An 18,233-nucleotide genomic window follows, 5' to 3' on the forward strand; every position below is an offset into this window, starting at 1 on the left:
ACTGACTGTTTGAAGGTGAAATGGTTGAGTATTCCTCTCAGTATATTTCTGAGAGACAGAATGACACTAGAAAGAAAGCTCAGGTCTGAGCTGGTGCACAAAAGTAGAGGAACTTGTCTCACAGATTCTCCAGTGCTGATTACAATATGCAGAGTTGATGGTTTTTTGATGCTTTTCTTTCCTTTAGAGAGAGAGAGAGAGAGAGAGAGAGAGAGAGAGAGAGAGAGAGAGAGAGAGAGAGAGAGTCTATCTGATAATTGGCAATGATGTTGCAAAGTTTTGTTAGGAATTAATTAGCTTACAACTAAGCTAATTGGAAGTAAGTTACTTTTAGAAAATTTCTGGCTACACATTAAAACAGAAAAACAATTAAGCTAATACTAATTTGCAATTAGAAGACTTTAAAAGAAGACTAGGATTTTCACTCAATTCTTGTTGTGTTGATGTCAGTGGTCCCATTCAGTTGCTCATTGAGTGTGCTATACCTCTCCTGCCACCATCACTGCCAGAGGCAGTCACTGAGACTCAGGGGTCATACTGACTGATGTCAGTCAAGGCACACTGAGGTAGGGAAAATGTTAAGAATTTCAGGGATTCAGTGCAGAAAACCTACTCGTTGTATTCTCAGTCCACTTTGATATTTAGATGGGAATAGAATTTAAATAACCCTATGACTGCTACTGCTACAGAGGGACAATTGTACCTGGCACACATGTTCTGTACTATGTCCCTAATCCCCTGAAGATACCAGCAGGACATGAACAAAGGTACTAACCGGCCATGCAAATAAAAGTCTTACTTACAGGGGTGTCTAATAGCTACATCAGTTTTACTGTGTCTTGTATAATTTGAACTTGAGGCAGACCAAAAATAGAAGATGCAGGAGGAGAGGAACTGCAGAGGAGACTGGCACACTGAGAACAAGCTCAGAGTGCTGCCCCTGACAGTGAAGACAAGGGCTGGAGTGTACTCCTTTTAGTCATCTGCAGAGGTGTCCAACCTTTCTGCCTCAAAACATGATTATATTTAGATCGTCTTCCAGATATATAACATAGCATTTAGCATATAATAGTCACTGGATACATGTATTCAATAAATGGAATGAGCTGCCCTGAACTGGCCTATAATTTAGTTTGATTATTCCCTTTGTTTAGAGAGAGCTGTAGTTACAAAAATCTACTTATCTCTTAAGCTTCACAGACATTTTTAATTGTTCTTTAATTTTTTAGCTTTGCTTAGAGGGAAAAAAAATCCTCCAAAAACATTGGAAAATATTTGCAATATCAAGGGACTGCTTCAGATCTATTACTATCACTAATGCTACTTTGGTTTTTTTCTTCAACCATTTAGTTCAAATTTCTAGAAACGTATTCCAGTATTGTTGGGAAATTGTGAAGTAACTCTTTTTCCAGGCTATTTACAGTAACGCAGTGTGAGCAGTGACAGGCATTCCCCAGTCCTTTGCTTCTCCTGCGATTAACTGCGTGGTCAGCTTTCAGTGGGTATTAGCATCTGCTGTGAAGTCATTGTCAGGTTTCAGTTTTATTGTAAAGTGCTAAATGTGCCTCTCATACAAGTGCCTCTCTCTCTCTCTCTCTCTCTCTCTCTCTCTCTCTCTCTCTCTCCTCCCCTCTCCCTCTCTGTGTGTGTGTGTGTGTGTGTGTGTGTGTGTGTGTGTGTGTGTGTGTGTAGTGGTTGAGAAATGGAAAAAAGTTTGAAAAAACCAAAATTGGTTGAGAAATCTGCCTTTGGTGGTGGTAAAATGAGCACCATTGTAAAGTAAACTATAGAAAGTGCCATTGGCAGTAATGCCCACCTAAGCAGAGAAGTCAGTAAGTCCCAGTGCAGAACAAACGTTAGGCCAGCCCTGTGAGGTGGAAATTGTCAAGCCATTGGGGATTTCCCTGGGAATGGAAGGCAAGGCTGGACAGGTACTGCGTCATCAAATACTCATTATCTGACCCTGTGTCCACCGCTATGACTTAGTCCAGGAGCTTCTCTTCTTAAAGGGTACATGTTGTGGCCCTCTGAAAATGTAGAGAAATAACCAAGTGGTTGAACAACCTTGTGAATTGCCCACTGTTACATCAAATGAGTACTTCTATACAGTAGTCTGCAGCCTGCATTGCTACTATCTTTTTTAAATTATCATTAAAAATTTATTTATTCCCTTTGCAACCCAATGTCAGCCCTTCCTCTCCTACCAGGACCCATCACGAAAGTCCTCCCCAAGATAAATAAATTGTGTTTAAGATTTGCTCCCAGTACTTTGTTTTAAGATTGACCTATACTGACAGAAATTACTTGTTCTAGTCACATACTCACCAAGAGCCAAGTAAGAGAATCCCGTCCTGGAGTGGTCGTCCGATCTGGATGGAAAAGATGGTAATGTGCAGGGTCAAAGTTCCACACACGTTTGCTGTCCACTCTTATGGCCGACCCACAATATGTCAGTACTGCAAACGGCTGCTCAAAGGCCTCTTTCGCCAAGGACTGCAGTGTAAAGGTAGGGTTGCTTGCGTTCCTGGTACACTTCATGTGCATTTTTATAGTAAATACAAGTCTAAAATATCTAAGTGTCAGTAACATTATTAAAAAAATTGTTCTTGTGGTTACTTTAAAAAGAAAGGGGGAAATACACACACACACACACACACACACACAAACACACACAATAAACTTTATCTACAGTGTTCTATAAAACTATATGAGAAATCATAGTACTATTTCTCAGTTAAATTAATTAAGTATAAGATCACATGCTGGTAAGTAGAAAATCTATGCATGCCATTAGATTATTCATGAAGTAAGAGGAGGAGACCTGGAGCTACCAGAGTCGTTGTATCGTACAAATGGCGTTAACTTCATCACACAGACGAAGAAGCTTATCTCTGGTCAGGTTAAGGTGCAGAGTAGGTGCATCAGAAGTTAAAACCAGACTGTTGCCTAAGACTCGAGTTCTCAGAGCAAGTCAGTTTCTGAGTGATGTAAAGGAAGTGTAATCATATCTGATTCTAACTGTTTAAATAATAAGCTGGATGTTTATATTTTAGATTGCAAATTCAACTGCCACAAACGCTGTGCATCCAAAGTACCACGAGACTGCCTCGGCGAGGTTACTTTCAATGGAGGTAAAATTATATTTTTTTTAACTTTAATAAAAGACCAGAAAAGGTCATGACTCTGTACTATCTGGGTAAGGTTGTTTACATGTTTTATTTTACTGGCTTTCTTTAAGATTGTCTTCTGACTTAGTAACTAGCAGAATACAGGGATCAGTGACACAACATTGAGTAGTGAATGCCTTCTGGCCTTCCTTCAGCCATCCTGCTACTGTGGCCCCCAGGATCCAGGGGTGCTGCATATCAACTTCCAGATGACTTTTAAAATCTGGCTGTCATCTTTATTCTTTATTTATTGACTTTTAAATGTAAGACCAACCCTCTGAGGTGATTCTGATACATGTCTAAGATACAAATACATTAACTAGTTTGCCTGAGAATTAAGGCCAAGAAGTGACAGAGCTAGAGTTTGAACCCATGTCTGGCTCGTTTGTCTTCTTCTCTCAAGTAATCGATCCCTCTCTTCCTAAGTAGAGCAATGCTAGTGAAGTTACACTTACTTTTGGAAGGAAAGAATGAATAGCACATGCTGAAAGGTTCCAACACAATTTTTCCTTAACAGTTTATATGACGATAAAAGTAAATGTAAGTAATTTTTTAGGAATAGGATAATGATTGAAAATTGAACTCCTTGAGAATTTAATTAACATTTTCTGTATTTTTTTTTTATAGTTGTCTGTTGTCTTGGGTCTGTTTAAACTGATACTAAGTACCATAGGTGGGGAAGTTTATAAACAACAAAAATTTAGTACCCATGGTTCTGAAGGCTGAGAAGTCCAGGATGCCAACAGACTCTGAGTTTACTGAGACTTTTGCCTCCTAGTTCGGGGAAGACACCACTTAGATATGTGGTAACATGCTAGAGTGTGTGAAAAAGCTCTTAGGGCACTAATACAGATTGTAAGGCAGAGCTGTCAGAATGCGATCTCTTCCAAAGGTCCCACTTCTGAATACCTTTACCTCAGAAGGTAGATTTAATAGACAAGTTTTGGATAAAAGATAATTAACATTATTGGTAGAGTACGATTAGTTTTTCCATATGCCTAAAGTCGTCTTTAGTTTTATAGCTTACTCATTTGTATTTTTGTGCTTTCCTACCTTTTTATAAATGGATATGAAATACTGTATATTCATTTTAATGTGCAATTTTCTGGTTACTCATGAGTGTGAATACCTTTCAAGTATTTGCTGGTTATTTAGGTACCCACTCCACCCCCGCCACATTGCCTCTTCAAATGCTTTATTTTTGTGATGATTTGACATACTAATCCTTTCTTCATTTATAGATCATAATACCTTGATGGTGTATTTTTAGCAGCTTTGCTGACATATAGTTTGCTTGCTTTATAATTTACTCACTTATATTCATAAAGCTATATGGCCATTACTCTATCTAATCTTAGGAATTTTCATTCTCCCGAAAATTATATACTTCATATTCCCATTCTATTCTCACTGTAATAGCCTCTGGCAACCAGTAGACAACTTTCTACTTTTATGTCTTTGTATTTTAGGCATTGAGCATAAATACAGTCAGACAATCACTATGAGGCTTGTGGCTGGTTTCTTAATTAGCATAGTATTCTCAGAGTTCACATATAGTGTAGCTTTTGCCAGTGTTTAGTTCTTATGGACAAATGATATGGCTCACAGAGAAATAAGTGCATTTTATTTGTGCAGTCACCATCTAGTAGGTTTTTGTGCTGTACCTGCCTTTGGGGTTGTTAGGAATAATGTTGCTATGCACACTTTAGTGTTACTTCTCTGTGGACATATGTTTTCATTTCACTTGGGTAGATACCTGGTACAGAAGGAGGTCGGCCGACGTGGTAACTCTATACTTACGTTTTGGAGACCAGCCAGACTTCCAAAGCCACTGCACGGGTTTAGCGCCCATCAGTATTTAAGTAAATGCCTTGTCTTTTATTAGTGAATTGTAGAATTTCTTTAAATATTCTGACTACAACTCCCTTATCTAATGTTTTTACATACTTTCTCAGTGGTAGAGCACTTGCCTAGAATTTGCAAGGCCCCGGATTTGATCCCCAGCACATACAAAAAAGTAAGAAACAAATAAAGACTTCCTCACCTTGAATCTCAAGGATATTCTTGTCAAGTTTTAAACCTTTTTTTCTAGTTAACTTTAAAACTGATCTTAGATGCATTTATATTCTATGACTATTGAGCTGCAATTCTTTTAAACCTTTCCTAGAGCCTTCCAGCGTGGGAACTGATACAGACATGCCGATGGATATTGACAGTAATGATGTGCACAGTGACAGCAGCAGGGGCTTGGACGACTCAGAGGAGCCCTCCCCTCCCGAAGACAAAATGTTCTTCCTCGACGCAGCCGATCTGGATGTGGAGCGAGATGAGGAGCCGGTTAAGACAATCAGGTAATGCATTACACTGCTGCCAAAGGCCAAGGCAGGTCGGGCTCTCCAGTCAGGAAAGGCGGCCTTTCTGTAAATGGAATTTGAAGTATAATTTAAAATCTAACCAAATCATGGATAATTAATGCATGTGCCACATTATTTCTAAAATAAACTTTATTATCTTTGCTCTCAACTCAAGATAGAAAGCAAGACAATCTTTACTTTCTTAAAAAGAAAAGGACTTTGTTTCAATAGGGTCTGGATAAAATATCTCACTGTAGACCAACTACCTCAAGGTGCCCATATTAAACCATTAATTGAAGCAGCCCGGTTCTTCACACACACAGGTCACCAGTGGCAATCCAGCAGTGAAGAATATATCCTGAGATGCCTGCATACACACATATTTGCACGTTTTCTCCAGCTATTTATAACCTGATTTTATTTATTACACTGTTTAATTTTCTTAATACCTAGAAGTATTTCTCTTAACTGTATTTTTCTCTGATATGATCGACTTATTTTGGAATTTGAGCCATGTAAAGTTGAGTAAACCTGTTTTGCCTTATGAATTTATTTTTCTGCCTAGGGCAAGAAAATCCCTCAACAGCAAACCCAAATGACCTCGCAGGCTCCAAATCATCTGGCTGGAAGATTCCTTCTGCTCCACCCATCATCCCCCACCCTACCCCCCATCCCCACCCCACCCTCTCATGCTTGGCCATGTCCTTCCAGAAAGATCCTGACAAGCATGACTAGTTACAGTGTTACAGTAGTTTGATAAGTTCACTATGTATCAGTATAACAGAGCTAATTTATTTTCTTTTTAAGTCATTGTCTTATAATCCTTTGAAAAATATTAGCTCAGTTATGTTTTAGAAACTTGGTGAGGTGTGATTTTTTTAAACTAGATATTGAAAATATTGATCATAAATTTTAAATATTTTCTAGTCCATCCACAAGCAATAATATCCCACTGATGAGGGTGGTCCAGTCCATCAAGCACACAAAGAGGAAGAGCAGCACAGTGGTGAAGGAAGGGTGGATGGTCCACTACACCAGCAGGGACAACCTGGTCAGTACCACGCGTGTGAGCATGCTAGGAAGCTGGGCGAGGGCTTCTGCTGTGTGCACTTCCAAAGTTAAGAGAAGAGTGAAGTATATGCTGATGTTACATACACTGCCGGGTGTGTAAAAGCTGTGCTAGAATGATGGTCAAAGGAACCCCAGCGTAGTGACGCACAGTGTAATTACGCTAAAGATGACAGAGTTAGAATTGCAAGGGAATAGTCATCTTTAGTAAGGTAGGAAACAGTTGCTTTAATGTATATAAACAGGGATTGTAGAGTTACAGAGGACAGAGCAGAGGAAGACTCGGCAGAGTGGAGTAGCTGAGCACCCTGGCTTCAGAGCTGGCCATAAGTCTGCTAGTGAGACTGTGAGCACGCCACAGCCCAGGTCTTCATGCTTCAGTGTCTTTGTCTGTAAAGTCCGCTTAGTAGTAACTTCCTCATACACCCAAGTCATCTACTGCATCTGAGAAGAACTTAGGGCAATACTTGGCTTATAGTAGCAGTCAGTAAATCAGTAGCCATTTACATTTGCTGAATATTTCCTAGTAATCCTTTCTAGAATAATAAGTTAGATTGCTGCAGTAGATCTCCTTGGATAGCTGCCGGAGAAACTCACATCTGATAGAGCACAGAGAGTAGCTCCCACGGAGTACTCAGCCCCAAAGACCGCTGCTGTGGTACCTTACCTCTGCCCCTCAAGGCACAGGGGCCATTGCAAAAGACGGACAGAAAGACTGAGAGGCAGAGTTGGGAGGACCACAGGGAAACTGTCTTCTGGACATGACAAGACTGCTGTGGCTATCTGCGCGGAATGAAGCCAGTCGCAGTTACAGTGGGAAGGGCTCAGAGGCTCCTGTTCCCGGCTGAGGGCTTTGGGGGGTGGGGTGGACAGATCTTCCTAAGGCTAAGGCTCCTAGTGGGTCAGCCATGCACAGACGGCCCCACACCCAGCAGGTTATGGATGGCAGCAGTTGGGCCTGGAGTTAGTTTTTAAAGAGGGACACAAAATTGAGATCTGGGCAGAGTTAGGGGAGGAATGGGGATAAAATTATCAAAACACATTATATGCATCTATAAAGTACTCAAAGAATAAAATTATTTTAAAGCATGGAGTGTTTGATATATTCAGTAAAGTTTATGTGCTGACCGCAGTACAGGTTGCCGCTGTGTGTGTGATCATTTGCTTTCGTCCATGTCCTTTCTGCAGGAACGTAGTATACACACATCTGAGGGTTCAATAGTGTGTCTCATGATGGATAAGTCAATAAATACTGTTAGGTAACAAGTAGTCATTTGGGAAAATGACCATAGCATAAACACACTTCACATGTAACAAAACAAATGAATCAAAAGGTTTAAATGCTTTCAGGTTAAACCAGTGGAAGAAACATTAGAACAGTTATTTTATAAAGACTCCGTGTTGGAGAGGGGAGAGCCATGAACCAATGTCATGAAAGAAATGCTGTGTTTGGCAACTCCAAAAACAAGCAAATGACAAGCTGGAAAAAGTATTTCAACTTATACTTTAAATAAGAACAAATCAAGAATATGTGAGGGCTGGAGAGATGGCTCAGTGGCTAAGAGCACTGACTGCTCTCTTCCAGAGGTCTTGAGTTCAGTTCCCAGCAACCACATGGTGGCTCATAGCCATCTGTAATGAGATCTGATGCCCTCTTCTGGTGTATCTGAGGACAGCAACAGTGTACTCACATACATAAAATAAATATATAAATCTTTAAAAAAAAAAAAAAAGAATATGTGAAAAAGCCAGCAAATTGATAATGAAAAAGATCACAGCACAATAAAAAAAAAAGCAAATTAATATGAAAAGAGAGATAACATAAAAAGGAAATAAAATTATTCTTATACATAAAGTGTGGTTTTGTTTATAATAAAAATATCGGGGTTGGGGATTTAGCTCAGTGGTAGAGCGCTTACCTAGCAAGCGCAAGGCCCTGGGTTCGGTCCCCAGCTCCGAAAAAAAGAGAAAAAAGAAAAAAAAATATCAACTTCAACTTAGACTGATAATAACAGTTTGTTTGCTTGTTTGTTTTTTGCTACATGAGAGATCAAAACGTTTAGAAAGGGTCTAAGTCAATGCTTCTCAACCTATGGATCACAGCCCCTTTGGAGGTCGAATGACCCTTTCACAGAGGTCGCCTAAGAGCATCAGAAAACAGATATTTACATTATGATTCATAACTAGTTATGAAGAAGCCACTAAATTATTTTATGATTAGGGGTCACCACAGCATGAAGAATTGAAGTAAAGGGTCACAATGTTAGGAAGGTTGAGAACCACTTGTCTAAGTAATTACCCCTGCAACTATATCCACCCTAGTGGATAAGAATATAAATTATAAATTAGCTCAAGTCTTATTTAACACTACCAAAACAGTCTTTTTATATCTTTTTAATTTTTTCTATATTGTTGAGAATTTTGTATTCGTATACAGGAAATGCCCTATCTACCCCATTTCTCTCCATGTCCCCCTAGCACATCCCCCTTTCAGTTCATGTCTTCTGTGTCTGTATGTGATAGCCGCTAAGTTAGCAAGTACTACAGATAAATACCTGAGTATCTGGCCACCCAGTGGAAGACGAAAACCTACCAGTGGCCACATCTTAAAAAATAGGAAAAATGATTCTCCCTCCCCAAGCAACTGTCCACTCTTAAAGACTTTAAGGGGCGAGACCTACAGATCATGTACTCCAACCATGCCAGGATTTTGTCTGGCTTGATTTTGTGTAGATCTTATGCAGGTAACCACAGCTACTTAAGAGTATATGAGTTTGTTCCCTGAAGATGGATTTCACAGCACCCTCCCCATCTGGCTCTTTCTGCCTCCTGTGTGATGTTGCCTGAGCCCTGATGGTGTCCTGTTTAGGACTGAGCCCTAAGTCTTTTATTCTCAGCACATTGACCAATTATGTGGCTGTCCGTGACCAAAAACAAACAAACAAACAAAAACCCTCCGACTTAGCTTGAGCGCAGCCTGGGCCTCTCAGCTCCTGGAGCTAGGGGCTCTGCATCCAGAAAGCCTTATCTGTACGTACCAGGATCTGGGCGAGCAGGGATAGTTGGGGCCTGAGAACCCCTTGCCTGACCATGCTTGGGGAACAGCTCTGTGTTTATTTTTTGACAACATCCAAAAACTTAGCATAGAAGTAAATTACATAAATCTGTACATGTGAATGATGTATAGATATTTCTGTGTGCATACATAAATTTGTATGAAAGGACCCTAACAGCATACTTCACTTGGGTAAGAGTAAGAAATGCGATATGTCACTGTGGGGTCGTTATATTTAAACCTACTCAAAATAGAGGAATGGATAGAGGAAAAGTGTAAGTATGTTGGAAGGAAACATTTTTGAACCACATTTTCTGACTTCTGTTTTTAATAGAGAAAGAGACATTATTGGAGACTTGACAGCAAATGTCTAACATTGTTTCAGAATGAATCTGGATCAAAATATTATAAGGTAAGGATTTTGCATTTTATAAAATGTTAAAATATCATGATACTCTATTTTCTGGTTTCAGTAAAGTTTTATATGGTTAACATCATTTATATGTGAATGTACTTATTATGATTGCCTAATAAAGTTTATAGAGGTCGGCCTGGAGAGATGGCTCAGCGGTTAAGAGCACTGACTATTCTTCCAGAGGTCCTGAGTTCAAATCCCAGCAACCACATGGTGGCTCATAACCATCTGTAATGAGATCTGATGCCCTCTTCTGGTGTGTCTGAAGATAGTACAGTGTACTCATATACCTAAAATAAATAAATCTTTTAAAAAAAAAAAAGTTTATAGAGGTCATCATTAGGTCCTTGTTGAAGCATCTGCCCTCCACTTCCATTTTTATACACACATACACATACACACCAAAAAAATCAGTCGTCTGGTTTTGGCCTATTACTTGGACTAAACATTAAGTAATTTAGACCCATGTATAGACTAGAAAGAATGTTCAAGCAACCTTATTTTTATTTTATGCACATTGGTGTCCATTTGTGTCTGTGTGAGGGTATCAGATCCCCGGGAACTGGAATTACAGACAGTTGTGGGCTGCCATGGTGTGCTAGGGATTGGGCCTGGGTCTTTTGGAAGAGCGGCAGGTGTCACCTCTCCAGCCCTCAGAGTGGTCACTGGAGATGCACTGTAGAGTGCTTCTGACAGTGAGTTGACAGGTGTCGGGTGTGGAGGCAAACTACCTCCTAAATGCTTTTCTGCCAACATCGCCAAGATCTGCTATAGCGTTTCATGGTGTACGTACGTGTGTATGTGTGTGTGTGAACATGCACTTGTACCTGTGCACACACAGTACATATACGGGACCAGAGGCAGATGCCAGATATCTTTCTCTATTATTGTCCACTTTTGTTTTGTTTTGTTTTGGTTTGGTTTGGTTTGGTTTTTTTTTAAGTATAAAATTTTTTTTCTGTGTATGAGTTTGCCCAAATGTACGTGAATGTCTGTTGTCTATAGTGGCAAGAAAGAGGGTATTGGGTTCCCTGGAATTAGAATTACAGGTAGTTGTGAGCTGTCACATGGATGCTGGGAACTGGACCCAAGTCCTGTGCAAGAGTAAAGTGCTCTTAACCACTGAGCTTCTCTCCAGCCCCTCCACCTTACTTTTTAGGATAAGCCTGGAGCTTACTATTCTCGATAGACTAGCTAGCCAGTGAGCCTACTGAGATCCATCTGTCCCTGCCTGCCACCTTCCAGCTCTGGGGATCTGACAGGTCCACGTACTTGCAAGCCCTTTGCACATCTCCATGCCCTGAGTCTAGTACTCCGTGCTCTGCCTCTAGCACGACTGCACAATCCAATCGTTTAAGACAGACATACCGTAGTGCTTGGCTGCCTGCTCCACATGCTGTACACTGTGTTGTCTTAGTGGCAGCATTCATAAAAATGCTTACCTTTGCTTCTAGCATCTTTAAATAATAAAATAAATATGTATTCATAGTTTTTCAATAGTCAACTTTTTTACTACAGGAAATTCCACTTTCAGAAATTCTCCGCATATCTTCGCCACAAGATTTCACCAGCATTTCACAAGGCAGTAACCCACACTGTTTTGAAATCATCACTGATACTGTGGTATACTTTGTTGGTGAGAACAATGGGAACAGCACTCATAACCCTGTTCTCGCTGCCACTGGAGTGGGACTCGATGTAGCGCAAAGCTGGGAAAAAGCGATCCGCCAGGCCCTCATGCCCGTTACTCCTCAAGCAAGTGTTTGCACTTCTCCAGGCCAGGGGAAGGACCACAGTAAGTGGAAGCACCTCGGCGGCTTCGCTTTATTTTAGGCATCTGTGGATATACTCATGAGCCTGTGCTTTTTCCTGCTTTCCATTCTGCATTGTTAATGCTTAAGTTTTGTCTTTAGCCAATACCATTAGTTAAAACCTTTATGAAGTTATGCTGAATATCGTTCATACACATATACATACCATGACTCGAGTACATTCACAGCTAGCTACCGAACGCTGCCTCTACCAGCCTGCTGTCTGGTCTGAGATGGGTATCTTTTTTTGCTGCTCTATAATAGTAGCTACTGTGGAATTGTTCGTGTTGAGTGAAGCCAGCCCATAAGACAGAAAGAACGGTGTTACAATACTTAGCGGCTTAGAATCTATGAAGTCTCATGAGATTCGGTATTAGTATTAGGTTTTTTTTTTTTTTCTGGGCTAACATAAACAAAGTACTCTGTTTACATTATACCCATAAAATCTGTTAAGTCAGAATGATCTTACTTTTAAATGAGTCAAGATAGAAATTTTAAAAAATACTGAAATGGCCACGGTGGTACATGTCTCTAATCTCGGCACAGAAGAGGCAGGGGCAGGCAGATCTACGAGTTAGAGGCCAGCCTGGTCTGTATGGTGTCAGCCAGGGTCATAGTGAAATCCTGTCTCAGGAAAAGAAGGGGGAGGGGATTATTATGCCAACAAAACTTTAAACCTAAATCGAGTAAATATTTAATAGTGAAAAAATTAAAATATAGTACAACTCTTACCTCACTGGAATTATGTTTATAGAGGATTATAGAGAAACATCATTAGACAGATATATTTCTATAGAGATAAGTGGGCTGCCACTTCCAAATACAGTTTATCTCAGTTTACTTGTATTATTTTATGCATCTGTTTCATGCATTACATTAGGCCTAAAACTAAAATCCAAAACAGAAATAATAAAGCGATTTAGAGGGAGAGGAGCATGTGAATGTTAAGCAGTAGCAAGGAATGCTTTACTGTGGAAACTGAGGTACAGATAGGAAAAGCAGAGGCCTCACAATAGAAACCTCGATTTGGAGTTAGGACTGCAGTCAAGGGTAGGATAGGCAGAGGTGAGGGAAAGGAAGAGGAGGCGGCGGTGCTGGGGAGACAGGTATATTCAGAACGTGCAGGAGGTAACCATCATGTCCTTTGCTACATCCTGAGGAGGGATGGTAGATGGATGGTTCTGGGCAGTTTACACAGAACTAACATTTAATCAAAACTAAGAACCCTTTCCCCAGAAATATTAGAGACATGTATGCACACATTTTATTCTTAACTTCCAAAGGCTTAGTTGAAAGTCTCCAAGGCACATTCCTAGAGTAAGAGGGGCGATGAGGGAAAATGCGCACACTTCTGTCGCTCACTTTGCTGTGTGATCTTGGACTCTAACATTCCGCATCCAAAGTGGGAGGAATAATAAATACGCACACAGTGCACTTGGCAGCGTGCCCGAGACTTAATTGATATTCCTGTTTTGTCTAAAATCGAGAGAAATTAAAACTGGATGGGTCCAGCTAGAGAAGGCCATTGAGAGAAAAGAAGATAATGAACTAGGAGACAACCCACTGTACTGTGTGGGCGTTGGCAGGCACAGTAATTTTGCTGGTGCGCCTTTTCTCGATCAGTCTGAAATGTTTAAATTACTTACGGGCTGTGCTCCACTCCAGGAGGTAGAAGGAGGCGACGTCTTTGAGTCTGAGGCCAGCATGAGCTTCATAGGAAATTCCAGGCCAGCCTGGATTACATAGTGAGACAATGTCCCTAAAAACTAGGAGATTTGGATGACTTCAAATATTTTTGAATTGACTTAATATTTTTAAATAGTTTTCTTGTGCAAGCGTGCATGTGTGCATGCATGTATGGTGTACATTTGTGTATGTGTATGGTGTGTACATTTGTGTGTGTGTTGTAGATTTGTGTATATGTACCTGAGTGTGCCTATGACGACCAGAGGGGAGTATCAGGTCCTTTTCTGTTATTCTCTGCTCATTCCATTGAGAGCACTGAAACAGGCTAGCCTTTGGCTCTCATAATCCTTCTGTCTCCACACCATACAAAGCTGCAGAAGGCCATACTTGGCCTTTTAAAATAGATGCTGGGGATTAAGCTTAGATCCAACTGCTTTTGCACACTAAGCCATTCCCCAACCTGTGTTACTTATTTATGATGAAGAATTTGCTTATGTTAGTGCTGTCTTGTGTTTTAATGTGTGCAGTTGTGAAGGAAACATCACGTTTTGTTTCTCTGGTTTGTCTTAAGGTGTTTGGTCTTTAATAGCTGTTCTGCTTGTCTCTATGTTTCCCTTTTTCTTATTACATTCTTTGTTTACTACAACAACTCATCAGAACTTTGTAGGAATATGTCACCTGACTTTAGGCAGTCCTTGGGATACATAAAGGGTCCCTCCTATCTCAGTCCTGTCTCTGCCCTCTGTCAGCAGTCTGCTATAGATGTCTTAACTGGGGAGGACTAGTGGGATGGGAATCCATACTAACTACCACATCATTTTATTTTTCCTTTTACAAATATAAGGTCATATACTCTTCAGGTATAAATTTTTTTATACCTACTCTAATACATGAAAGGCATATTTCAGTACCACTGTGTAAATTTATCTAATTTAAACTTTTTAATGAAAGTAATGAATTCTTTTTTTTTTAATGTGCATGGGGGTATATGTACCTGCATATATGTCTGTATACCAGATATGTGAATGATGCCTCCAGAAGCCAGAAAAGGACATCAAATCCCCTGAGACCAGAGTTACAGGAGGTTGTGAGCCACCCAATGGATGCTAGAACTCAAACCAGGTCCTCTGAAAGAATGGCCAGTGTTCTTAACCACTAAGCCATCTGTCCTGATGCATGCTTTTTTATGTTTTAAAACAATATAAGCAGTACAGAGATGTATTACAGTCCTTGCACCCCAGCCTACATCACTCCCTCACCAGACGCAGCATTTTTAGTTTAAGTCAGACACTGCTATGCTATACTACAACTTGGTTTTTTCTTCTTTTGCTCCTGGCAGAGCTGGTAATTGAATCCAGGCCTCACACTTCACACATAATAGGTAGATGCCCTAACACTGAGCCCTGGCCGACAACTGCCCTAAGTAGCACATCATGTCACAGGTTATGTTGTTTTTTTGTTTTGATTTGTTTTTTTGTTTTTCTTCTTTTTTTGTTTTTTTAGGAGCTGGGCTCCGAACCTACAGCCTTGCGCTTCCTAGGCAAGCGCTCTACCACTGAGCTAAATCCCCAACCCCTGTTGTTTTTTAAATGTTTACTATTTGTGTGGATGTGTCATTTTATTTAGTCAGTTTCTTGTTGATGGGTTAGTATTGTATATAACATTGTAATGCATATATTATCTACATCGATGTATTTTTAAGTTTGACAAGCTTTGGATTTTCAGTAAATAATAAGTCATACTAACCATTTTGTGTTTTTCTCATATTTCATTCTTAAATTTTACAGAAGATCTGGCAACCAGTATCTCCGTGTCTAACTGTCAGATTCAGGAGAATGTAGTAAGTAATAATTATAGCCCATATGTGCAGACTGGGTAATTAAAGTAAGGGAATAAATGTGAAAATTTTATCAGGATTAAGTCTATGTCCCCAAGTATAGGAACAGGACCAAGGATAGGTGAGAGCCGATGGAGTCACATGACGAATCCCGAATCCCAGGAATCAGACTCTGGAGAGCAGCATCAGGGTGCAGATCTGAATTTATTGTGCAGTGCATAAAAGCTTAATGCAGTGTCTGAGCCAATCCCAAGCCCCTAAGTCCTCAGCTAATCATATCTCACCACTCTGTCACCATGCTCCAATGAAAACCCTGCTTGATGAGGTGACGCAGGAGTGGGGGGGAGCATCATCACTTGTTAGAGCTTCTATGAAGACAGGGAAGCAGCCACCGCCCTGGCCTCTGTTCCTTGTGGCTCTTACTAGTGTTCCAGGAGCCATCTTGGACCCAGTGCAGTGTCCATCAGATCCTGACTCTGCAGAGTCGCAGAGCCTGGTACCTTGCTCTCCGTCCCACTCGTTTTCTTCACAAGACAGTGTTTGAATGTTCTGAGAGCAGCACACAGTAACCGAGACAGTGAGTGATCTGTGTTAGAATTCCACACAGAGTCAGCTCAACCCCGGCGTGAATCTAGGTCTTTATTTTGGATGTGGGTCTAAGTGCACATGCGTTTGGAGAAGCAGGGAAGCCTTAGCCGTCCTTCCTGTGTGGAGTGTGAGCATGTGCATACATGTTGTCTCTCTAGCTTGGCGCTCACTCACTAGCCAGGCTGGGTGACCAGCAACCTCTCAGGGTCAGCATCTCGCCTCCTACAGTGGAATTAGAAGCGTGAAGCACCACGTACATCGTTTTACGAGGTTCTGGAATCAAACTAAGGACCTTTACCAGCTGAGCTGTCACCCTCGCCTAAGTATTTTTATTGTTGTTCTGTTTTGATTTGATTTTTTAAATCAAAGACAGTAGTCTCCTTTTTGGTAAAACTTTGTTCTTAATTTTTCATAGGTCAGTACTAAATATGAAAATAATTTTCAACTCAAAAGTATTTTTCCCTGAAGGTTGTTTGGTTGGTTTGGTTTTATTTCGAGACAGGTTTTACTGTGTAGACCAAGCTGTGCTTGAACTCACAGATATGCTTGCCTGTGCTGGGGAGAAATGCTAGGATTAATGACGTGTCACCACACCCAGCTCCTAAGGGTCTTCTTAAGGAATAAGTTATATTTGCATATTTAATCACAGTATAATACAAGGCTACCTTTCTTTAAAACCCAGGAAGCCTATGCGTCATAAAATATTCTGTGCTTCATAAATGTTTTTGCTTCTAACATGAAAGTGAAACTAAGTGTTTGAGTCAGAGACACTGATGTGCTCGGTGGAGAACATTGTGCTTGCTTGCTTTCTCTAGGACATCAGCAGTGTTTACCAGATCTTTGCCGATGAGGTGCTTGGTTCTGGCCAGTTTGGCATTGTTTATGGAGGTAAGCAATTACAGCCTTTGATAAACATATTTCCTAACTTGTGAGGTTTGAAGACGCCGTCATTCTTTTAGCTCACAGTTCTGTTAAGTGCCCTTTTCCTCAACTGCTGGTTTACATCCTCCCAACTAAGTCCTTTTCTCTAAAACCAAGTTTCTCTTCATTCCAGTAGCAAAACTAAGAGTGGCAGAGTCAGGAAGTTACCTTGTAATAGTCTTTGTCTTTTCTCGCAGCTCATATGTACAAGTGTGCTCCTGCTGGGTTGTGTGCTCTGTTCACTGAAGTGGGTTCACCCCTAGTTCCCAAAGCACAGTCAGCATTCATCTCCTGTTGACTTGAATATCCTCAGGTCTGAAGAACTGCACTCTTACTCTGTCCTGTGATTAAGAATACAGATAAAACCATTTAGCTTCTATGAGTCTCAGAATCTTGGCATCTGCCTATTAAAGGTAGTAAACTGAATTGCACTGCTCATAGGCTTACTGGAATTAAGTAAAACTAACATGCCCATGAAAGAACTCCGTAAGCTGTGATCCAAGATAGAATGTGAAACCCTTGGCATCCCTTGCTTCCTCCTTCAGTCTTACCCTTCTTCCCCACCACTCTTGGAGTGAACCTTTCAGAAAATCAGCATCAGATGTTAATATTAGTACTTTCAGAAGCCCACTGTCTGTGGTCTGTGTCCATTGTTCTTAGAGTACGCAAGCTGTTACAGTCTCTGCTTGTGTAACCTCCGTTCTAATTACTGTTCTTTATTTCTTCCAGTCATGCTTGCATGCCTCCGTACTTTACCTCTGCACCTTTCTCCATCCTCTGTTCCCTTAGTTAACATGTGTTTGTTTCCAGCCTCATCTGAAGGACTTTCTCTGCTGTAGTGGTTTTCAACCTTCCTAATAACATGATCCCTAATCGTAAAGTTAATTTTGTTGCTACTTTATAACTGTAATCTTACTATTATGGATCATAGTGTAAGTATCTGATATGCTATGCAGATGGTCTTAGGTAACCCCTATGAAAGGGTCAGCACCTCCCCCCCCAGAATCGTTGTGCCCACAGGTTGAGGACCACTGCTCTAATGCATCTTCTTACCATCCAGCTGCTCAGCTGAGTCACTGCATTGTGCTTGCTCCGTGCCCCTGCCATGTGGTGGGCATCCTCCTGCCAGAGTGCCTGTAACACTGGGCTTCTCTCATCTTCCTGCTGAGCTTTGAGGGAAGCCTTAGGGGTGTCTGCTTTCCTTGTAGGCCAAGTATCTGCTTGGAATTATGCCTCACCCAGAAAGTATGTAGGTTTTACACATGCACACATCTGTGGTTTGCAACTTCAGATTTGTTGGTTTTATATTCGTGAGATCTCTGGAAGAATTT

The 18,233-nt window shown here is 40.7% G+C and overlaps 1 protein-coding gene across 1 annotated transcript in view; it reads left to right on the forward strand.

Annotated features, from left to right (window-relative positions):
- The window catches only part of Prkd3 (protein kinase D3), a 67,182-nt gene that overhangs the window by 37,842 nt on the left and 11,107 nt on the right, over window positions 1-18,233 (forward strand). Inside the window, exons 5-12 of the mRNA XM_032908881.1 lie at window positions 2,314-2,506; window positions 3,054-3,131; window positions 5,335-5,518; window positions 6,449-6,572; window positions 9,979-10,056; window positions 11,578-11,854; window positions 15,344-15,396; window positions 16,797-16,869. Of these exons, the coding sequence (XP_032764772.1) occupies window positions 2,314-2,506; window positions 3,054-3,131; window positions 5,335-5,518; window positions 6,449-6,572; window positions 9,979-10,056; window positions 11,578-11,854; window positions 15,344-15,396; window positions 16,797-16,869 (1,060 nt within the window). The remainder of the gene's footprint in view (window positions 1-2,313; window positions 2,507-3,053; window positions 3,132-5,334; window positions 5,519-6,448; window positions 6,573-9,978; window positions 10,057-11,577; window positions 11,855-15,343; window positions 15,397-16,796; window positions 16,870-18,233) is intronic.

This window comes from Rattus rattus, chromosome 7 (genome assembly GCF_011064425.1).
Source record: "Rattus rattus isolate New Zealand chromosome 7, Rrattus_CSIRO_v1, whole genome shotgun sequence".
In the NCBI taxonomy this organism is placed as follows: Eukaryota; Metazoa; Chordata; class Mammalia; order Rodentia; family Muridae; genus Rattus; species Rattus rattus.